This window comes from Ambystoma mexicanum, chromosome 12 (assembly GCF_040938575.1).
Source record: "Ambystoma mexicanum isolate Mex_15411 chromosome 12, UKY_AmexF1_1, whole genome shotgun sequence".
NCBI classification, from domain to species: domain Eukaryota; kingdom Metazoa; phylum Chordata; class Amphibia; order Caudata; family Ambystomatidae; genus Ambystoma; species Ambystoma mexicanum.
The window spans coordinates 31,634,629-31,659,051 of NC_090936.1; the positions used below are offsets into that span (position 1 = coordinate 31,634,629).

Here is a 24,423-nt window from a genome sequence, read left to right on the forward strand (position 1 = left end):
ATACGAGTAGGGAGAAGAGCGACCAAATGGAAGGGACAGAAATTACCTTTTCTACCGTAAATGAGACTATCTTGTGGTAGGCTGGGGTATGTATTAGGAAATTGGAGGGCTCTGAACATTGCCCTGGATAGGAGGGGGTGGACGGACTGAGTAATTGTATATGGGTGATAGAGCCTCCGTGTATTCAGCGTTCAGGCAGGAGCATCCCATTGTATGGATAAACGTTTCTGAATTTGCTGGGCTGATGGTTGTGGTCAGAGTTCTATTGGAGGGGTTTCCGGTCCTTCTGGAGACGTGAGTGGTCAATGTCACGCTGAGGAGCTTAACCGAGGGTGGCATGAATCTAACAGACATCTAAGCTGATGCCATTTCGGCCAGATTGGGTGGTGCAGCAGGGCAGCGGAATAGATGGGGAGAAGACTTGGATGAATCACTCACTGATGGCGAATGGGTTAAGAGTCTGGCAAAAGCGAAGCAGTTATATAGGAATGCACGGTCCAAATGGATCCAATATATATGTGTAATGTGTGAATATATTACAGCCGAGGTGGTTGCCCTAATGGCTCATGGACTAGACCCTAGTTGTTGAGGATGTAGGAGTGAGGTGGGAACTGTAAGGAACTCCTGGTGGCAACAGTAAAGACAGACACAAGTGAGCACAGTTCAAGGGTGTTTATTGAACTTTATAATTGGTCAGATAAATGCCTAATCTAAACCTAAATCTAAGATGGGAAGAAGCTACGACCATCCAAATAATAATAAGGCAGTCATATTGGAGTCCTGTCAAATAAAAAGGGGCTATACTGAAGAACCTATTGCCAATCCTTGTTACTAAGTTACAAAAAGAGTGTGGGATACTCTTCACCAGAAAAGAAAGAAGTGTTCACAAAAATGATAAGTCAGGATAGTATGGATGGGTCTCCCTTCCCCACGTTTTAAGCACGGGACAAGTCGGGACTTCTGAGCACAGCACACTCCTGGGGGTCGTCAGCACGAGGTTCACAGTTCAGTTCAACGATATAAATAACCTGAGGTTATTTCCTGCAAAAGTCTCTTGCCTTAGAAGGCCTGCTGATTCAAAGTAACAAACAAACAAAGTTCCTTCAGTATTCCTGTATATTAGGCGATTGCTCTTCGCCCCTAGGATCTCCCTCCGCCGGGCTTCGATTCTCTCTCCAACTCGGGCCTCCCTCTGTCGGGTTCACTAGGGCCTTTCTTTAACACAGTTCATGTATTTCTAACAGGTCCTGTATTGCTCACAGTTCATCAAAAGCAGGGTTTTCCTTCTCCTAGCTTTCTCGCGGCATCCCTCTGTCAGGTTCACACTTGCCTTTTTCCACAGTTCACTACCTTGTCGGAAAGCGGGGTTCCCCTTCCCCTAGCTTGCTCTCGGCAATGGGTCAGAGATTTTGGATTGCACAAGGGATTTGACATGACCCTGGTAGGACTAATCTGACGATTCATGCCGCCCTTTCCTGGGGCCTTCTGGTCTTCACAATTTCAACACAAAACCTAAGGGGCCAGCGAGAGTCCTTCGAATTAGCACTACTACGGCGCCTGACCACTATGCAGCTGGCCCTTGTCTGGGTTTCTTAACAGTTCAAAACACACAGATAAAACTTGGCTTCTTCCTCTATGCTATCACTCTCTCTACTTGTGGTGTCCCCCAGGGATCTAATCTATCCCCCTGGGTTTTCAAACTTTACATGTCCCCTTTGGCCCACATGATCTCTGCCTTCACCTCCAACTTTCAGTATTAAACGGATGAGACACAGCTCTCCTTAAGGCTTCCTTCGGCCTCTTCCTCGCTCATCACTGTCTGCAAATTCAGTCCTGGTGTGCTACTAATTATCTCTGCCTTAATGCCAGTAAGACAGCTCCAGTTTTCTCACTTTCACTCTGGCTGACCACCCTTGGTCCTGCACACTCACCCACTAGTGAGACAAGTAATCTGGGGGTCATCTTCAACTCTATTCTCTCCTTCTCTTCTGACATCTCGAACATGTCCAAAAAGTCCCACTACCAGCTGCACCCCCCTTCAGAGGTATTTTACCTTTTCTCACCTTCCCCCTGAGGCTCACTGTCTCCAGAGCCCTGGTTCTCTCCAGACTTGACTACTGCAACAGTCTCTTTCTCAATCTTCCCACCTCTACTCTTCGACCGCTTCAACTTATCCAGATCAGAACTGCAAGACTTATCCTTGGCCTCAAGTCTAGGGACTGCATCTCTCTTGAGCTGAAATCCCTCCACTGGCTTCCTGTGGCTGCAAGGATCAAGTTCAAGTCCCTCTACACAGTTCACAAGGCTTTCTGGGGCCGGGGCCACTACCATCTACAACGCTCTCTTCCTAAATAGTCTCTTTCCAGAGCCCCCCGCTCAGCCTCCTCCAACTCTCTGCAGGTGAGCCACTTTTCCAAACAGAGATTTGGGGGTAGATCCTTATCCTTTTTGCAGGAGCCTACCTCTGGAACAGCCCACCCGCCTGTTTCCGTCTTGAGCCGGACCTCATTAAGTTCCGTAAACTCCTCAAGACATTCCTCTTCTCTTCCTCTTTCACTCTCCCTTGCTAACTCTCTCTTCTTTCCTGCTTCCCTCCTTCGTTCTCATCCCCAACCTGCTCATTCAGCTGACTGGTTGCCTGGTGCATCTCCAGAGCCTCACAGGTCCCAGTATCCCCTGCCAGTCTTGCAATTGCCTGCGTGCCTCCGCACTCTGCCTGCATTAGTGCACTCTGAATATGTTCCATAGGAGTGGCACCCTCTCTGCACTTAACCCCTGGCACCTGCTGGATCGGGTGCACTTGTCCCATCCCTCCTTCCTCGCACTTCTGTCTGCTCACTTGCACGACCTTGAATGTACTAGGCTTAGCATGTTTGTCCTGTATTCCTCTATCTCCCCCTCCTCAGCTTTGTGGTGCCTGCAAGCATGCATAGGCTCATTGCTGACCAACTTTTTGTCTTGTATGCTCCTCTCCTTCCCAGCCCCCAATTTGTCCCCCCCACTATTTGTCACACACTTATACTCGTTGAAATGCACTTGCCTAGTATGCTAGTTGTTGCCTTTAGATCATTCAGAATCTTCAAGGCCTAGGAATGACAACGCTATTGTGTCTAAGTGCTCTACAAATAAACAATTACAATAACACATACAAGTTCTTTCTTCTTGCATTCAAAAATGTTGCTACTTGCATCCTTGGGGCTCACCACAGTTCAGTTTGTTATCAGCTTTCTCCGACTCACTGGCTGTGCAGAACCTGTTGGCTTCTCTGATCTCTGGAATCAAGGACAGTACCACGGTAGCCAGCTTGCCTCCACGCCTGCACTATCAATGAAGTAGGCCCCTGTGCACCATTGACATCTGTGGCTCCGCACACCAGCTGTAACTCCAAGTCTTATGATTTCCCTTCCAGAGGCTTTGCGGGTCTGAGTTGAAAAGGGCAAGAGCAGTTCCCCCCTTCGTGGTTCCTCCAGGTCTCGCCGCCTTTCTCCTACGTTTAAACTACCAATTTGGTGTAGCTGCCTCCTTGTGCGTTAGGCCTTGCTCGAAGTGTGCTTTCGTGCCCCCCTTTTTATCCAAGTGGGGAAGGTAAAGGGCCGTCTGGTGTGCATGTTTATTTGTCAATTGCCTGACCCGTGTGTTGGGACATGTCAGGTAAACAGCTCTGGTGTTAGTCTGTTGTCGGTTACAGTGTAAGAAAGTGTTCCCCACATCAGTCTGACCCACAACATCTCACTCAACCGGTCCAAATGCAAATACTGAGCTCTATAGTCCTTAAAAGTGTGACAGTTTAGGAGTAAATGTTTCCTTAACAACCCCCCCCCCACCACAATATCAGTATATGTTTTGGAAAGCCTTGTCCCATTTGCTTTTTCGTGCTACAGTAAAAAAAAACTGGTTTAAACAAAACTGCAAATATACAACACAAACTTTGGGACAAGGAAATAAAGAGCCATACTTCAAGTAATTAATTTGTCTACCTCAGGAAGTTAGCATATTCTCTATACAGTGCATATTTTGCCGGCAAGTGTACTGTTTCTGCCCAATCAAAGACAAACTATTTCATTTTCACAGCCTTTGGCGCGCTTGCAAGTTCTTCAATAGAGGAGTCAAACAACTGAAGACTTACACATAGATTGTTTAAATTCATTTAAGGAAACCGCTGTGACCAATTTTGTGTTTTTTCCAAGAGCTTGGTAGAGCAAGTTTTCCAGAGGAGCTGAACATTTTGCACACTCAGACAACTTCCTCCACAAAACCTAGCTTGCCAGTGAAAGTAACCCAAACTCGTGCCTAATCACAGCGTTTAGAACAGAGTTTCCCCAAGCCTCGGTCTTCTTCCATAGCATACCCTACAAGGAATTTAGGTAGAAGCCAAAGTCACCAAGTGTAACGTCCAACTCATATAAAATCATATGTTCGGCTTTAAGCAAATAAAATGTCACTAAAGGCAAAAGAGAATATATACATAACTGAATATATTCTTTTCATCTTGGTGATCATGGGGCTACATTTCCCCTTCCACAGAGCAAATGAGTGCAAATTAGTCAGATTGTAGCCCAGGTACCTCATTGATTGAACTCTTTCCAATGGCTGAGAACTTACCTTCTGTCATGTATGGGCACTCGTTTCTTTCCAAACCACTGGCTCGTGTCCCTTTAAGAAACGCGAAACCTGGTGCCTGGAAACTGGCATGGCAACGCTGGCGTCCGCTCTACTCCTCCCACGATCCACGCCGAGTAGCGCGCCGCGTTGTCATGTGACTTGCTTCCTTATTAGCACCTCCTTCACCTAGATCGATGCTTCTGATCGCTGATTAGTGGCGTTTCGAACTCTGTTCAGTGTTTTTTCCCTTGAATCTTGTTTATTCTGCTCCTGTCCTTGTTACTCCTGTCCCCCCCCCTTTAGCTTCTGATTTCCTTGGCTCCTCGACGCGGACTGCTTATTGGATTGCTCTTCCTTAACGCCTTGCCTTGATTTGCCCCGTCACGTACTCTGACCACGGACCGTTACTGGATTTCCCTTGCCTGCTCCTTGGATGCCACGTTACATCAGGCCAGACCCCGTCTGCATACGCTCTTCCACTTTCGGATTGTCCCTGGAACTTCTGGTTTTCTCTCGACAACTTGGCCCTTTTGGAGTTTAGAATTGGTACACGGACTGGAGACTCCCTGTGTGTACTATCGTCCTCGTGCCGTCGGGTCAGGGTGTTATTGTGGATTGCTTGGAACTTTATCTACGCGTGCGGCCCACTCTCTCCTGGGACAGAACCACCAGTAAGCGGCAAACCTCTTCTATTAAGTCCGGGGGGGAGAAGGGAGGTGGGTTTTGTATCCTATGCTAACCACTACTTGTGGGGTACGACTACTGGGACTGCCTTTTTGCCTTGTTCGGTTGTTGAATCTTTTTGGCACAACGCACACTCAAACCTTGCTGCTGTGGTGTGTTATATCTCACATTTGCAGGTCCGGCCTCAAATTGCTGTTGTGTTATCCACATCCAGTCCTCCTTTGACATACAGCGTCTCTACCTGTGTTGTTCCATTGGAACCCCTGGATTTCCATCGGCATCCATTCTTTTCCCCAATTGATCGCTCTGGTTCTTTCTCCAAAACAAAACCAGAGGGGCACATTGGGAAGAAGAATTCAGTGGCTACACTACGTGGGCAAGCTGATATCTGACACCTTCCACTTAAAATGTTTTTGGACGGCTACTCGTGGTAAAAATAATTACCTTTGATTTCTGACCATTCACACTCAAATTGTTGTCCAAAGCATATTGGTAAGAAAGATGTAACTACCAATGTAGCCCTATTGGGGTCTTATAAAATTAGATACGATTGTCTGAGTTCCAAAGACTATCCAAATCCAAAATGTATAGGTTGAATAGGGTCAGGTCCAAAACACAACCCTGCCTTAACCCAGCATAGGTGGGTACCTTGCCTGTCAAAGCCCCAACCCTGCTGAACCTCACTCTCAGAGAGGTGCCCTCATGAAAGAGTGGAAAAAGTTGTAACATCTCCAATGGAATTTTCCACGCGCTGAGTTTGTTCCACAATGTATGTTTACTGACAGTGTTAAAAGCATTTGACATGCCAATTCACGCAATTTAGGTTTTCCCTACCACGCCTCTCTTCACGGCCATCAACACATGGGAGACATGGTGCTAGCATTTAAGGAGGTTCCCATCCCCGTACAAAACCCCATCTGGTAATAGGAGATTGCATTCAAAGCCGAAATGTGTTGATTCTTGTCCCTAAGCAATAAAGACAAAGATTTTACTTGTTGCATCTAAATTGGTCTAAAATGTTTGGGATCATAAGCTGTTACCTTGCTTGTAGATTGGGATGATTCCCTCCACTTCCTGGGGACCCTATGAGTAGTGTACACCTTCTTAAATAAAACACTCATAGAACAAAGACAAATTTGCAGGTCACTTCTGAATACCACCGGAGGGATTCCATCCGAACCCGGCACCCTTGAACTCTTTGCTCTGCTAATTGCCCAAAGGATACCATCGTCATCCTACAGATACATTCCTACTTCACTCCTACTCGTGCTTATGACGCTACTACCCATTTCCCCCCTTGAGCCAACTATATGTAGCCTTATGAAAAAATATCCAAGACATGAGCAGGTATTGAACCCAAGACTTCAAGGTTCCCATTTATGGTCGCCCAAAAGTCAGAGTTGTTATTTTCTATCAATGATTTCAGGACTGCTAGATTTTCCCAATTAAGAATTTCTAGTCTAATCGATTTTAGAAAACCCCTGTAGTTTGCTGAAATGGTTTTCTTTACGCAACGATATTCATCCCCCAGACATGGTTTCGATGACAGATCCCTTAAGGCTTTTCTTTTTAGCCTCTTTCCCTCTACTACTCTTTTGTCATAGTGGAACCTATGCTGCCTAGTTCCCATATAATTATCCTTATTTGCAAGAATCTCTAAGCAGAACATCAGCGTGTCAACCCCCCTCACCCACCTCTCCTGGCCAAAGTAATCAAGGTGGACTAAAGGCTAATGGAAACCAGATCTATTGGCAATTGTACATTAAGTTGGAGTGGTTAATGATAACTACTACATGCAGGCCCCAAGGTCAGCGGCTTACACAAAGGTCTCTGATTTTTCGAGACATAATAGTGGTTGATCCACCATCGTTTTAGACCCCTACTCCATGTGTAAAACCCCCACCCACTTTCCTCCTCAGTTGGTAAACACAAGCCAAAGTCCCAATTTGGAAAGTAATAGTCCCACACAAGGTGACAGGGGGATACATTTTCCTCCCTCATGCTGTTTTGTTTCGAGTTTCTCCACGCAGCTTGCGTTTAGGTCCCCAACCACAATAATTGTGAGAGTTTTACTCTCCTCCAACCAACCTGTTAGTAACTCATCCAGTTCATCATGGATATCAGATAGGGTTTGTTTTGCAGGGTTCCAGTAAACATTAATTAGTATGAACTCCTCTTTGGCAGTGTAGAGAGTTCACTTAACTGCCAAAAGATTGTTACCCTTATCCTACCTAATGATGTTTACACTCCACCTTCAAATCCACCTCTATTGACAACCCCCCGTGTGGCCGACCCCTGCTATCTCTGATAGCATTTTCACAATAGGTGTGCATCCCTCCAAAAGGTCGCAATGACATTGAGCCTCATTATGACACCGGCAGTAGCCGTGCCTGTAAAACAGGCACGGCTGCCGCCAGTGTCATTTCTTTCCCGGTACCCGCGAATGGGCAATTACTGTGTCATTACGGCCCTGCCAGACCCGGAAATTGCCCATTTGCGGCCGCCGGAAAAAAGATGCTCCCCATTCCCATTCGGCCCCATAGGGCTGAATGGGGAGGTCGGATGCACCGGCACCGTTTATAACGGTGTCGGTGCATTCGAAATGCTTTGCTCAAGGGTGCCTTTCTGCCCGCCATGTCTGACCTGGCAGGCAGAAAGGCACCTGCGAGCACAACTCGTAGTTTGCCAGTCCGGGAACTACGGTACCATCATGCTTAGCGGTACTGTAGTTCCCAGACCGGCAAACTCATAATGAGGCCCATTGTCTCTTGGATTAGAACTATGTTTGCCTCACCAACACAACCATAGCATCCTTAATAATGTTTGCGTAACCACACACATTCCAAGAAACAACGTTTAGCATATCTCTGTTGTAGGAAAATTATTTACAGATTTGAATTTGTTAATCCTGTTAAACATGTTAATTGCCGCTTCCAGCCAAACCACTCTTCTGGCATTGATTTCACTGCCCCTTCAAATGTTTTCCTAGTTAGACCCTATGCTTCCAATTGTGGTTGTTGCACATGTTTTTTTTGCCACAAAGTAAGTTGTTTCAGCAAGAGAGTTTAGTTCAAATAAGTCATAACCCAGTGAATGCAGAACTTCCCTTTCGTTCCAGACAATCTGTGCTGCAAGATTTGAGGTAAAGAAGCATACCGCCCTCTGAGCCACTGGTTTTTGAGAGAGCCACACGTTCGATGTCATCTGAGCATATTGCTACTGGATTACCTGGAAACTTTTAAGCATCTGGCCATGGTTCATTGGAAGATGGCCATGTATTTGGGTAATTAACTCCCAGCCAATTGTCTTTCCCTTGAAATTCATCTTCCGCACCTGTTCCAAAGTTGTTACTGACGAAGGCATTGGAAGCTGGGCACACCGGAGCATAACTGTAGTTAGCACACTGGTTTGCAATGTAGGCTCCTATGCCAACACTACCAGTCCCATCAGACTGGTTAGAGCCAATTCAGTCTGCTCTACCGAGTTAGACACTACAGCTTCCACGTGATTTCCTAAGAATGTGGTGATTTTGCTTTGTCTAGACTTCGTCTTTTCGTTTACTTGATACACCGTGGAGGTTTTCTTTAAAAACAGAACTCTAACTCTGATCTTCCTGGTACTGTCGAGCCATAGCCGAATCCTGGACAGTCCCTTCAACTGGTAAAGCATGAAGAAACTTGAACAAACTATTTCTTTTGTTTAAGTTTGTAGAAGGTTGTTTTTTGCTTTTCTTTTGTCTTTCCTGAGGTTTGCTTTTTTGTGCTGCTTTCTTGATCCAACCCGATAAAACTGTTAATTTGCCTCGTTAGAGAATTTTCATTTATGACTGGTACTTCAGTTTCTTCAATTACCACCAAGGAACGTCACTCCAGTAGGGGTGAAAGGCGGTTTGGTGCCCCACTGAAGCCTGACAGTGAACATGCAAATATGTTTTGCTGCTGAACAGGGACCTGTTCTGTTTGGCTCCTGTGATATTCATCACTGATCTTAAGAGCAGTTCCATTTCTGCATACATTACTTAGTGTGTTGTTCTTAAAACTAGTCCGTATTTTGTTCAAAAGTGACTCGATATTTGTGTCCACAGTGCCCAACTTCCTCGTATTGTCTACTACGACGTCCTTAATGTTATCATATAATGGTAATAATGACTCCAATACCAGGTGTTGAGCAGAAATTGAGGCAGGACCCAAAACAACCACTTGGGGCCAAATTGTAGAGTCAAGGCGCAGATTTGTGTTTCTAGGGGTAAAGTAGTTGATATTTGTAGGATGCTTTAGCATTGCTTTAAGTCTTCCAGGAGGTATTTTAGAATGTTTCATGCTTAGAGAACTCACAGCCACTTCTTTAAACGACGACCACAACCCCTCCATATCAATACCGATTTGTTTTCCAGTTGAGGCAGATCTAAAAACTCTATCCGATATTCCTTCCATATTTTTACATAGCTGTATAAAGGTGTGCTTCAAGACAAGTGAATCGTCAAAAATGTCTGCCTTGTCTACCACCTCCCCGCTTGTCCAAACAACTGCTTCGGTACTCAGTTACTGGAACATTTTCATACACAGCTTCCCCCCCCCCCACTCCTTTAAGCCACTTGCCAGTGTTTTTTGTGTGCTGGTCGCTGGCCCTGACAAAAAACGTTCCACACTGTTCGGTGTTGCCAGATCCCTCTGATTCCTCAAGGCCTCCTCCATCTCCATCTTAGGGCGGCCAGACCCTTTTTTGTTATTGTGAGCCTGCCGCTCTGCATTTTAGACATACTGAGGGGCTGTTGAAAGTGCAGGTTCACAAAACTCATAGGCCCACTTGTATAGCGTATGTGCCAGGACAAAGATGGCCCAATTTTTCACTGTATTAAACAAACATACTTACTGTTTCTCATGCCCACACGCCGGAACTAGTGAATGGCATCCAGTTCCGCTCACTTTGTCCTCACTCGCCGAAGACTGCAAAACATTTGAAAAACCTCCACAAAACGCTCCGCATTGTAGGATGAGGTTTTATGTTGTAGGCTCCGCCTGCATGAACAAACGGCTACTGTGAAAAGACTCTTGGTGCTCCCCTGCCGAGACTGCAAAACCTTAGCTCGGGGATGCACGAGTTGACTGCGACATGGGATGGTATGGCATTTATAACACACCTATACACAAGTGTTTCTAGGCGTGACGAGGCAAGGGAGGGGAACAGAGGGAAGACAGAGCCAACGGGACTCATTACGAGTCCGGCGATAGCAGTGCTGGTAAAACCGGCAGGCTGCCGCCAGACTCGTAATTATTTACCGCCGCCTAACTTGGTGGAATAACCGGGGCATTACAGCCCCGGCGGTCCGGTAAGTAAGGCAGCGGCATTTGTAAATCCCCATTCCCATTTGGGAATGGGGAGGACAGAAGCACCGGCACTGTGGGCAACAGTGCTGGCGCTTCAGTGAAAGTCTGCAGGCAGGTTTCGTCCCGCAGAACTCAAGAGTGTGCCAATCCGGTAACAACGGTGCCGGTAGGATTACCGCACCGTTGTTACCAGACGGGCACACTCGCAATGAGTCCTAACGATCTTACTAGGCCAGGTGACATTGAGATTGCGCAAGTGCATGGGAGGGGGGGAAGGGGAAGTGCAGTACATAGGATAAACAGTAAAAAATAAAATAAAACCATAAATAAGAAAAATAAACAATAAGTGCGGCCAGCTGCTGGTGGCAGGTGCAAGGGAAAGTGCAGACATCAGGTATCAAGTGCTAGTAGGGGTCTATAGGGATACAAAAACATCCCCAGAGTGCAAGGGTTGCCAGCGGAGCAGTGCAGGTGTGTAACTTGTGGGGAGGGGACCTGGGCCCAAGAACAGAAGGTAGCCAGGTGACCAGTGCAGTTTCAGTTTCAGCCAGGAGTTCAGCAGGGGAGAGGAGAGAAAGCAGAAGCAAAGAGGAAGGTCTTGAGGTGCTTCCAGAACCGGAGATGGTTCTCCTCAATTTTCAGAGAGGCAGGGAGGCTGTTCTACAGGGATACCCAGCCGAAGAAAGAGATCTACCACCAACTTGTTGCTTAGAGAAGGGACTGACCCTGAGAGAGTTGGAGGTGGATGAGCAAAGAGCTTGAGAAGGAATATATTTAGGACAAGAGAGTTGAAGGTATTGAGGCCCCAGGCCCCAGAAGGCCTTGTGAACAATGCAGAGGTTTTTTTAACTTAAACCTCGCAGCCAATGGGAGCCAGTGCAGAGATTTCAGTCCTGGAGAGATACGATCCCTGGGCTTGAGGCCAAGGACAAGTCTTACAGTCCTGTTATGGATGAGGAGAGCAGTTTCCGTGCTTCTGGCAGCTCTGAAGCCAGACTGATGGCCATGGAGACAACCAACAGATTCAGTGAGAAGATTAAGCTGGGAGATGGTCAGCTTTTCCAGGAGTTTGCCCAGGAAAGGAGTGATGGAGATTGGGCGATGTGGAAAAGGGCCAAATGTAGTGAGGGAAATAAGCGCTTTTGCATGTCGGGAGTGCACGTTCGTAATGTGAGTCGTACCCCCTACGTGGTCATCTATGTTATAGTGGCCATGGGAATGGCGTTCATCTAATAGTGGTTTAACTGTTATTTACAATGCAAGTTGTTTTCCTTCTTCCTGTATGATTTTTTCACATTAATGTACTGCAGACACCAGGACATAAGACTATGGGTGGTTTGTTTGATGGTATGGGGCTGTGTACAAGGTGAGGTTTTGGATGTGCCGTAAATAAGTGCTCCATATCGTATTTGGCTTCTCAATGCTGGGGTATTATGCTACGAGACTCAAAGTTGTGATGTCACAAGATTCTGGACATTTTATGTTTTTGTAATTGCTTTCTATTCTATGCATGTTGCATTTAAAACAATGACCAGAATAAAAAAATGTTATTAAAATGTTTTTGAATGCATTCTGTCAAAAAAAAAGTTGGGCGGGAAGTGGAACAGCAGAAAAAAAGTGATTTCAGGTGGCGTTAGAGGAAAAGCATAAAATGCATCATGGCACACCATTTCCTCAATCTTTCTATTAAAACACTTTTCACTGGGAAGACAACCACTTTCCCACAAAAGAAAAAAAAAAACTTTACTTTCATCAGTTTTGGAAAACCATACTTGCAGTGCTGAACTGAGCTATGAGGCGTTTCAGCTTTTGCACAAAACAATCCCCTCTACGATTCCCACAGAATTCTATGGGATTTCATTTTACATTGTTAAAGACTCAGGCCTCGTCCCTCCTCTTTGACACCACTTCAACACTACTTAGAAACCACTTAAAATATTTACTTATAGAAACAGGCCCTGATGGACATGTTGAATGAAAAAAAAGTACAATTGTTGCTACTTACTTTAACAAGGACATGTGGATTTCCCACCACAATGAGCAATGCTTTTGACCTGGTTATTGCAACATTAAATCTTTTAGGATTGGAAAGAAACCCCAAAATATATCGAGTATCCTCATCATTTGGCTTTTCACTTGATCGCACCTGAAAATTAAATTGTAAAAAAGAAATCCCTGACATTAGTTTCTTCACTGCAAATGCAGACCAGAGTTCACTCCTAACTGTCACAATATAAATTAAAAATAAATAAATACATATCCATTGACTGGCAGAGATGTGAAACATATGTTTGCTTCAAAGAGGGGGAAAGCAGCAGCATGGTTTCTCACTGTTGAATATCATCCATTTCGATCCATCTACATTCTTTTCACACCATAATGGTACCTCAGAATCTGGCAATTATATGCCATAGAACAACAACCAGCCGGTCAACGTACAAGTCTTTAAAAACACAAGCTCCTAGAAAACACCCTTTAAAAAGAAAAGAATACAGCAGAAACATTTATGGCGTAGATGAAATGCATGAGTAACTACTTTAATATGCCTTTAATTAATATATTGTGTCTAGTATATCCAATGTGCATATTATTGCAAATATCAACAAAGTTTTCTGTGCAGCATTTGTTCGTTGCTTCATTGTGATAATTGGGGCCATGAGTCCAATGTGCTTCATCCCAGTGTATGCTACATGCTTTATGTGCTAAGTCTGTGTGGAGCATAAGTGTTCCTTAATGTTGTGTTCATTACGTTTGAGTTTCTAACACCATTTACGTTGTGTTTAAAGTCAGGTTATGTGTTCTTGCTTGAAAAGATAATATGAATATGCATATACAGTTTGAAGGACAGGTCAGGTGCAGGATTTATTATATAGTTTTCAACGTACTTATTTAGAGCTATTGTTATAAGTTGTATGTTGTGTTTCCCCCTCATTTCCTTTGTCATTCCACCCACTTTCCCTAACTCCTTCTTCCCCCCATTGGCTGCCACGTGGCTCCTTGTGTTACTAGTTCAAGCGCCCGTTCTAACCAAGGTGGGAGGGTCGAATCTATTCGGCTTCTGTGGTTCGGGAGAGAGGGTCGAGACCCTTATCCCTTTGCTTGCATTGACACCCGGCTCACTACTCAGCATGTGTGATTGACAGCTGGGCTGATGAATGGGGGGTTTTCTGCATAAAAGCAGGGCCTTTGGGACTGGAACTTCAGAAGTCGCCACAGGACCTAGGAATCCGAAGAGGGAAGAAGCGGAGCCACCTGTAACCGACGACACCACCGGTGAAGCCCTGCTGCAACAAACTCGCCACTTTTCCAACGACAAGAGAAGATCTTCTGCTGGAGAGTCTTCTCCCTTTGAGCTGGTAGGACCAACCAGTTCGCCCTTTTTCGCTTCTAAAGACGTCACTTGGTCGAATTGCCCGTGCCAAGCACCCCGACGGCCGGATAGCCAAGCTCACCACTTTTGACCGCGAATAAAAGGACTGCACCTTTTAATCGGGAACTCCGCGGCTGGTTTCATCCCTGTGCAGTGCAACGACTCCAAGTTTCCTCCTCGACGAGATCTTCTTTTCCCCTGGTTGGAAACACGAACCTCAACCACTGCCAGGAACAACTGCCCCCGCTGGAGCTTCCTTTCTCTTTAAGGTACTGTGTCCTGCCTGGCCTCCCTTTCTACAGATTGCTAAAGGTGACCCTTAAATCCTTGGCTTCTAAACTGGGTTGACTCCAGGCCTTCTAACTATATCTTTTGACTCACCACAACCTCTTTTGAACACTCTGCAAAGACTTTCAGTGCACTTTTAACCGTGTGATCCTGGGCACATTTCGCTTGGCTCAATTTAAAGTGGGCCTGGCCTATGAACTTTGGCTCTGACGTATAACCTGCCTCTCTCCCCTTGCTCTGAACTCTTAAAAGTGTTGGGAACTGTTTTATTTTATGCTCTGCCTTTTCTTTCCCTTTTTAACCTAAACTATTGGAGTGCCATCTAGGTTAAGCGCTCACTTCTGTCTTAACAAATAGTTGTGCTTTAACCCTGACTTGTCTGATAGTTATCAAGGGAGGTGTGTATACTTACATGATTGTGTTTTAGATTACTTTTCATTGAGAGTGCCAGTGTATTGCCTAAAGTGTGTTTTAAATAAATAATTATATACTTTTTATACAAAGCTCTGGTCAGTGTTTGTTTGCTCTACTGTGTCTTGACCCTATTGTGTATACTCTGCATACTGCCCTACTCTTCTTGAGAGAAGTCTGACTGTTCAACCACAGCTACCAGGTAAATCCGGATGGTGCAGACTGCTACCAATTGGGTTTACTGCTGCTCCTGTAGGGAACTGCACAGGATTCTGCCTAACACGTTCCTCTAGCATTATTGGGGTCCCTTTGGTAAAGAAATCCCCAATTTGATTTAGGCCCCTTTCCCGCCATCTACTGAAACCCACCGGGGAAGTCCCGGGTGTGAATTCAGGGTTGTTCCATATTGGGGTCATGGTTCCCAGTGCGCCCCTGTTGCCCCATTTACAGGCCACACTACTCCAGCATTTTACTGTGTTTTTGGTGGAAGTAAATGGGCTACTGCCGGGACACCCCCGAGGAGCTTGCGTATGCAGCAAGGCCGCAAGCAGAGCAGGTCTCCATGCTTCCTCTAATTTCTTCCACCGGGGCAGGTTTGTGGATACCTGCCAGGCAAAGGCTTGTGAGAGTTGTGCTGCAAGACAATACCGGAGACGTCCGAAACCCCCAGACCCTCCCTGCTGTGCCCCGAAGCATGACTCTTTTAGCTATTCCTGGTTTTTCCCTACCCCATACATATTTTGGTAACCCTTTTCGTAGCTCTTTTACCGGGGATGGAAACTGGAAGGGCGAGGCATTGATTGCTTAATCTTGGGACCAGGTTCATTTTCAGGGCCGTGATTCTTCCCAACCATGACATTTTTTGTTTATACCAGTGATCCAGGTCCTTCCGCAAATCCAAGAATAGTTGCGGGAAGTTAACCTTGTATACTCAATTTTATCTGGTATCTGAACCCCTAAGTGATGTGGGACTTGGCCCAGCGGATGGGGCTTGTGGTTGCTAGTGTTTCTCTGTCTCTCTTTGACATGTTGATGCCCAAGGCTACTGATTTCTCGCGATCTCCTGCCAGAGTGCTTCCAGGGAGTCATTGATCTGGGTTAGTGTGACGGGTACGTCATCCACATACATGGCTGCCTTGTAGCTGCTGCCACCCACTTTTAGGTCCTGTATTCGTCGATTGTCGCAAATTCTAGTAGAAAACGCTTCCATGGAAAGTGCAAAAAATAAGGGCGATAGCGGGCAACCTTGCTGTGTTCCTCTGGTTATGTATGGAGATTTCCGGGGACCTAACACCGTTCATTCTCAGGGATGTGCTGGGGTGTTGATAGATAGGAAGGGTCCATTTAATTAATCCTGGGCCAAAGCCATAGTGGGCCAGCGTCTCGGTTATGTACCCCCAATCTAGTAGGTCAACGGCTTGAGGCCGTCAAGTGAGATCACTGCTAGTTCTGCCGCCCATCCTGGCTGGGCTCTAAATTACATTTAGGATTTGTCTAATGTTATCTAGCATAGTGCGCCCAGCTATGAACCCTGTTTGTTCCGGAAGGATACTTTAGGGGGTGACCCTCGCCAGCTTGCCTGCCAGAGTTTTTGAGAAGACTTTAGCCTTGTTATTCATTAAAGTAATAGGTCGATAGGAGGCACACTGCTCTGGGTCTTTTCCTGCCTTTGGGATGAGCACTGTTAAGGATTCCTCCATTGAGAGGGTGGTGCATCCTGCTGACAGGAAGGAGTTAAATAATGTTGCGAGTTGACGGGCTAATATGTAGGCACATGTCTTGTAGATTTGACCTGTTAGCCCGTCAGAGCCTGGGGCTGTGTTTTTCAGGGATTTTATTGCTTCCATTACCTCCTCGGTTGTGACTGAGCACTCGAGATAATCAAATTGGAGTGGGGCTCCCCTTTCTGGGTGGCCTTGAGGTAATTGATTTTTGTCTCTTTTCCCGTTGGTGTCCTGGACAAAATTTCCCTGTGGTGGTTCACTATTGCCTCCAATTTATCCCCCTCTGTGTACAGAAGTGTCTTGTCGATGGATGTTATTTCAGGAGTGCAGTTTTTTTAGCTTATACACCAGGAGTCAATTTGCTTTGTTGTTATTCATTAGTAGTATTGTTTGGTGTACGCTAATGCTTTGGCAGATTTGTCAGCTAGGTGCATTTCCAACTTAGATTTTTCTTCTTTAAGCTCTCTTCCTGTTTTAGAGGATTGCTGCCTTTTGAACAATGTTTCCAGTTCTGCCACCCTCTCCTCTAGCCTGGTTTGTTGTAGCCGCCCAGCTCTCCTTTGCACTGTAGCACAATTAATTAGAAAACCACACACCATTGGTTTCACTGCATCCCAGACCGTTACCGCAGAACACCCCACTGATGTGTTTTCCTTATAACAACAGACAAGTTTGTTGGCTATTTTGTTACTAATTGCTGTGTCTCTTAGCAGTGAATCCTGCAGCTTCCAGTTACTTTGTGGCGGGTTTGGGAGGCCTTGTACTCGCACTAGGGCTGATACGGGGCGTGGTCTGATAGTAAGGTCTATTCTAGAGAGTCCTTTGTGTACTTGGGAGTAGAATGTGTAGTCGTGAATTCCTTCATTATCCAGTCTCCAAGTGTCTACTAGCACAATTTCCCTCAGGAATTTCGGTCAAGCCTAGTGCCTGAGAGTAATCTTCCCTTGTAGGTGGAAGTGTTTAGTCTTTGTGCGGGTCAGGGACCAGATTGAAGTCTCCTCCTATGAGGAGTCAGCCTTCCATGAATGTTGAAATGCCTGGTATAATGGTTCGGAGGAAGCGGTCTTAAGCACTGTTTGGGCAGTAAGTATATGGATGCAAAGGTTAGAGGTTGTTCGCGGATTAGCCCTCCCTGTCACGTCTCTGCGCAGCCCTCCGTGATGGTCTAGTCTTCCGAGGCGGCTGCCATCGGAAGCCCTTTTACGTCGCTCAAACCCGGAAGCCTATGAGTTGCAACCTTTTCGTGTCAGGCTTTCGGGTTGGAGCGTTCGTGTTTTCCTCTCGGGCTTGCTGCTGCCTTTTCTTTCTCTGTTTCTTATTTTTTCCCGTACCCATTCGTTCCCTCTTTTTTTTTCCTTCTCGTGTGCCCTCCTTTTTCCTATTAGCTGGTGCCATTGTAATATTCCTTTCTCTTCTCCTGTGGATATCCTTTCCTTCCCTCCCCCTGCCTCCTTGGTAGCCTATTTGCCTACTCTTCCTGTTCCTTCTCCTCCTTGCGTTGGGTTGGCACTGGAGTTCTATTGGGCATTATATGGCTCTCCCAGCTTATACTTCACCAGTAGATCACCATCAGCTCTCTGGGAGTATACCATCAGACACCATCACCTCCCAGGGGGAATACCAGCAGTCACCGCTCGGACTGGGGGTTTTTATGCCTACGGCTTTTTCCCCTAAACTGGTCTGAACCGGAAGAGGGGCCCCCTGGACCACTGCTCTACGGGTCAGGGTGGCGTCCTTTCGGGGCAGACCCTATCTTTGCACAAAAAAAAACGAGTTGTGGAAGAAGAGGTTTGGCGGGAGCTTGGAACAAGAACCCACAGGTGAGGAGGAAGGGGAGTGGAGTGATCAGGAACAGGGGTCTGAGATTACGGAATCCGACAGTTTGCAACGCCAAAAAGAAACTATGGCTACTCCTGAGCAACTTCAAGAGTTGGTTTCAGCCGTTCAGGCTATGAATGTTGACTTACAGAACGTTAAGGCTGAGAATGCTGCCCTGCGACAGCTTGTTTCGAATCGGGAATCCCGGGAATCTGACTTACCTCCCATGGCACTATCCTCGGCAAGTTCGACGGAACCCCAAAACGATTAAAAGAGTTCTTAGAAGCATGTTCCATCTACTTTGCCCTCAAATGTATTCCAATGACCATACCAAGGTGGGGTTTATGGTGTCAAACATGATAGGGAATGCCCTGGCTTGGGCTACCCCTCTAGTGATGAATGACAATCCGGTGATCCAAGACCATGGGGCCTTACTGTCACTGTTAAAACAGACTTTTGAACAGCCTGAAATAATTCACGTAGCTGCGGAGGAACTCCTTGACGTGCAGCAAGGGTCCAGTGATTTGCTATCCTACATATCCACCTTCAAACATCTGGCTACTGAGGCGGGATGGCCTGAACAAGCCCAGTACACCATATTCCGCCGTGGTTTAAAGGAAGAAATTAAGGACGAATTAGCTCGTATCGCTCGCCCCACAACCCTATTGGATTTAATGTCGATTGTACTTCAGATAGACTATCGGCTGAGTGAACGAAGGGCAGAAAGGAGAAAACATAGAACCCCCGTCACCCATCCCCTTGGAACTTCCCCTTTACCTCCCTTGCCATCTCTAAACAGTAAGGAAGAACCCATGCAGACTGGGTCCGCACAGGTCCCCCTCACACCTGAACAAAGAAGATGTCGAAGGGATGCTGGACTTTGTATGTACTGCGGATCCAATTCCCATCTTCTCCGCAACTGTCCAGCCATGCCTCCTAGGCTAGCGGGAAACGATCGACCTCGGAACTAACGGGGACGAATATCCGAGGTCTAACCCCCAGTCCCTATGTCACCTTGACTGTCACATCTCAGGTCACAACCATGGACTCCCGCCTCATGGTGGTTGACCTCCAGTTGAAGACACGACACACTGTACTCACTACCATGGCTCTCCTCGATTGTGGGGCAGCAGGAGTGTTTATGGACACTGTTTGGGCCCACAAACAAGGTCTTTCCCTTCTGTAGCGAGAAGACGCCCAAAAGGTGGAAGGGGTGGATGGCTCCCCTCTTTCTTCTGGGCCTATTACCCACTCTACATAAGCCCTAACTGTAACCATTCTTCAGCATTCGGAACAGTTACAGTTTGATCTGATCAGAGCTGCTCATTTTCCAATCATTCTCGGTATTCCTTGGTTTAGGAAACATAATCTGACCATAGATTGGACCCGAAACACCATGGCCTTTGAATCAATGTTTTGTAAGCAGAATTGTATTTCACAACCACAGGTGGAATCCGTTCAAATCCTAACACCAGAACGTAAGGAGGTCTGCAATGTCTGTTATATTCCTCCCGAACTATCAGACTGCCGAGAGGTATTCAAGGACAACCAAGTCCTGGAGTTGCCGCTGCACTGTCTGGAAGATTGCGCCATAGAGCTTTTACCAGAAGCCTTGGTACCGTTTGGGCGCAAGTTTCCTTTATCCTTGGTGGAGAAGAAGGTCCTGCGTGCCTACTTGGACTCACACCTGACCAATGGTCTCATACAAGCATCAAGATCCCCAGCATGAGCCTCGCTATTTTTTTTTTGTACCCAAACGGGATTCGTCTGAACTAAGACCTTGTATTGACTAGCAGGGCTTGAATAAGGTCACCATTCGAGATCATTACACTATGCCTCTCATCTCAGACATACTAGAGGCTGTGCAGGGTGCTTCGATCTTCTCAAAACTAGATCTACGCAGTGCCTATCATCTCCTCCGTATTAGAGAAGGAGATGAATGGAAGACGGCGTTTAGGACTCCCTTTGGCCTGTACGAGTACAGGGTCATGCCCTTCGGTCTAGTCAATGCACCGGCTATATTTCAACGCTTTATGGACCGTTTATACTCGGACTTACTATTTCTTAACACCATAGTCTATCTCGACGACATACTGGTATTCTCACACACACAAGAACACACACAGCATCTGAAGACCGTGCTGCATCGCCTCCAATCTCAACACTTGTTGATAAAAACAGAGAAATGCCTCTTCAGCACTTCTTCCGTTCCCTATTTGGGGTACATCCTTTCACCGGAAGGCATCACCATGGACCCGAGGAAAGTTGCTGCCATCCTGGAGTGGCCGACTCCCACCTCTCTAAAGGAGGTTCAACAATTCTTAGGCTTGGCTAATTTCTATAGTAAGTTTATAGGACAATTTTCTCAGATTGTGTTACCCATTACAGCCTTGCTCAAGAAAGACCCCCGACCCTTCCTTTGGACGGACCAAGCTAATCTGGCCAATATGAGGTTGAAAGAGAAGTTCTGCACCGCTCCAGTCCTGTGCTAGCCAGACCAAACCAAGCCCTTCATAGTTGAAGCAGATGCCTCGGCCAGGGCTTTAGGGGCGGCCCTTCAGGTTAGGAACGGGAAAGAACATCCAGTAGCATACCTCTCTAAGACCCTCTCTGCCAGTCAAAGGAATTACTCGGTTATCAAGAAGGAACTATTGGCATTGAAGGCTGCCTGCGAGGAATGGAGGCACTTACTTCAAGGAAGTTCTCATCAATTTATATTACGCACCGGTCATAAGAACCTAACGATCCTCTGGAATATGGAGTGCGTAAATTAGAGACAAGCATGCTGGGCTCATTTCTTCAGCCAATATGACTTCACCATAACTTATATACCTGGTACTCAAAACAACTTGGCAGATGCCTTGTCCAGACGCGATTCCCCAGAAATACAGACAGTCCCTTCAGCAGAGTACCTGTTTCCCAGGAACAGGATCGTGGATGTAATATCTTCTTTCCTCCAAGAGGTTAGGACTGTTACCACACCTGACTTGGAAGCAAGGGTACCTCGGAATAAACGTCTCCATGCCCGTTGGTCTGACGGATTGCTGTTGATAGGACAGAGGTTGTACATCCCTACTAGGGCCTTACAGTTAAAAATCCTGGGCTGGGGTCATGATCACGCCACAGCCAGCCATAGAGGGGTACGAGATACATTAGAACTTGTCTCATGTTCCTTATTTTGGCCCTCTCTTTCTCACGATGTTAAGAGATATTGCAAGGCTTGTCAGGCATGCGCCAAAATAAGAACTCCACCCACAAGCCTTATGCCTTACTCGAACAACCTGAGCTTTCTGTTCGGCCCTGGTCCCATATTTCAATGGATTTTATCGTTGATTTGCCCTTATTTCAAGGTTGTACGTGTTACAAAGGGTATACATAGATGGTCCCTGTGGCATCGTTGGCGGCATTTGCCATTGGTTCGTTTTCCCTCTCGCAAGATGGCGCCCGTAGTCCCGAGTGTCGGTCTAGTCTTGCAGTCTGAAACGGGCTTGGCTCCTCCCCTACTCCAGGAAGCAGTACATCTGTACACCGAACAGATGCCGCGGTGAGTTGCTACTGTGCTTGGTGGCTGCGCTTCGTAAGTTAACGTTTGTTCTGTACGTACTACTACTCCTTGCTTCAACTCTTAACCCGCTCTCAGACTCTTGATTTTTCTCCTATCCTCTCAGGAAATCCTTCCTCCAGCGCAGCACATTTTCTTGCTCCGAAAACGATTTGATTATCGGGATCATAGATGAGTAGGTCCTCCATGTCAGTTTAGCCAGTGTCAGGGAATTAGATATAGGGCTAACAATATATTTTCTCTCAGAAGGTACGCGTTATGAACGTGTCTCAGACTTCTAAACCCAGTATACCCTTCAATTCATTTGCGGAAACGCCTGCGACCGGAAGGTCTTTGAAGAAATATCTTCCCTGGTACGTTAGAATTCTTAAAATCCCACTAACGTCTTCTTTCGATTCTACTGGGTCTCAAATCTTTGTTTCTATTTTCTTCCTCCAGGCTCCTACCTGGAACTATTTCTTCAAAGCGCAGCCTCCTATCTCCTTAACCAGACTACAGTCACTGAAAGGAGAGGTACGTTGCTTATCCATCTACTTAGAAGTTCTGTTATCAGTAGCGGATATTAACCTCTCTCTTCATATATCATTTAGAACCATTACTGTGGGTTAGATGACAACTTAACCTTCCATTCCACGCTTCGAAGGGAACCGGAATACCATCGCCAGCTACCCTCCAGCTTACAGTAACCTACGATCTCCAGCATCACAGGGTTTATTTCCCCCACGAGGGTTTCCCTGGCGCATTCTCTTCTTGCCAATATAGTTGGCTTGGAAAGAGTGTATCAGGTGAACTTCTCTCTTTCTTCAAGCTGCCTCCGAAGACCAGATCAGTGACTCTGATCTTTGTGCCTATTTGTTGTACACTGGAGTGATAACCTTCCTAGAGCACAATCTCATTGAGAGAGAGGAGATAACAGTATAACAGTACGTGTCTGATGGTAACGGTGGATTCCTTCTCCAAACGTTCCCACTTTTCTCCACTACCTGGGTTGCTGTCTGCTTCAGTAATGGCAGGAGTATTCCTTAAGGACATCTTCAGGTTGCATGGGTTACCCAAGAAGATTATTTCTGACCAAGGCAGCCATTACACTTCTCGGTTCTGGGCAGCCCTATGCCAGTGTTTGGGAATTGAACGTGCACTTTCTTCTGGGTTTCATCCGCAGACCAACGGCCAGATGCAGCGACTTAATGCCTCTCTCGAGCAATACCTTAGATGTTATACCAATAGTTTGCAAGATAATTGGGTGGACCTTCTACCTACAATGGAATTTGCATATCATAATTCTGTACACTCGGCTACTGGACTTAGTCCTTTCTTCTGCACTTACGGAGTACACCCGCGTGGGGTACTCCCCATGCACAAGTCTCTTTCCAATGTGCCTACCATTGAGTCGACTCTAGCTGATATAGCCTTCGCCTACAAGACTGCACAACAGAGTTTACGCTTATCTAGAAAGAGATATAAGGAGCTTTCTGACTGGGCTCGTTTACTCTGTCCGGAATGGAAGGTGGGTGATCGAGTCTGGCTGTCCACAAAGTACTTGCCTCGAGGGGTACACCCGACCAAGCTAACACCCCGGTATTTGGGACCCTTCAGGATAGTTAAACAGAAAAACCCAGTGGCATTCAAGTTATGTCTCCCAAAAAGCAGGAATCGGATTCACCCTGTATTTCACTCCTCCCTCCTTCAACCTATAGATCCTGATAGACCCGACGTACGGAGAGGAGGGTTGATTGGTGGCCCCAATTCCCTCCCTGAAGAATACGAGGTGTCAAGTATTCGGGATTCCAGATATAGAAGGGGGCAGCTAGAGTATCTAGTAGCTTGGAATGGTTATCCCTGCTCCGAAGACTCCTGGGAACCGGAGTTCCATGTCCACGCACCTGAGCTGACCCGGCGATTCCATCGGCTTCATCCGTGTAAACCGGGTAGTGTGGACCGCGGAGGGGGGCATACTGTCACACGCCGTCACGGCTGGCGTGTGTGGAGTCTATGGCATTGGAGCGGCCATTAGCCCTCCCCGTCACGTCTCTGCACAGCCCTCCGCGACGGTCTAGTCTTCCAAGGCGGCTGCCATCGGAAGCCCTTTTACGTCGCTCAAACCCGGAAGCCTGCGCGTTGCAACCTTTTCGCGTCAGGCTTTCGGGTTGGAGCGTTCGTTTTTTCCTCTCAGGCTTGTTAACCGAATCCGACTGGCGACTGAATTAATCTGCGGTCACATTGAGGTGACCCGCGATGTGTGGCGCCTGGAGTCAAACAATATACTGGATGGCCCAGCCCAAATTTGTACGGCAAGATCCACAAGGAGAGGAGAGTCTGTCGCCCTGCTTGTTGATGTAAAGTCTCGCTTTAAGGGAGGCATTCAAAATGGCCGCCGTGGCCCGCTGAGGTTGGGCCGCCATTACCACACACTAGGGGCAAACTGCATCACAGGAGCAAATGAAGCAATAGTCTTCCCTCTAGTGGAGGATCCTCGGCAGAGCCGGTACTGGAAGGTCTGTGGTGTGTGACGGCCTTCTTTCGTCCCCTCAACAGAACTGGTATCACCACGGCCGCACACGTGGAAAGGCTTAGGGATATACCCTACAGCCAGGACCCTCGATGAGGGACTCTCAATTCTGTTGGTGACCGATTTAG

The 24,423-nt window shown here is 46.7% G+C and overlaps 1 protein-coding gene across 2 annotated transcripts in view; it reads right to left on the reverse strand.

Annotated features, from left to right (window-relative positions):
- Positions 1-24,423, reverse strand: part of MOV10L1 (Mov10 like RNA helicase 1) — a 1,432,366-nt gene that overhangs the window by 108,235 nt on the left and 1,299,708 nt on the right. For both annotated transcript variants that reach the window (XM_069627860.1, XM_069627861.1), the window contains one exon: positions 12,619-12,759. In XM_069627860.1, coding sequence (XP_069483961.1) covers positions 12,619-12,759 — 141 coding nt within the window. The remainder of the gene's footprint in view (positions 1-12,618; positions 12,760-24,423) is intronic.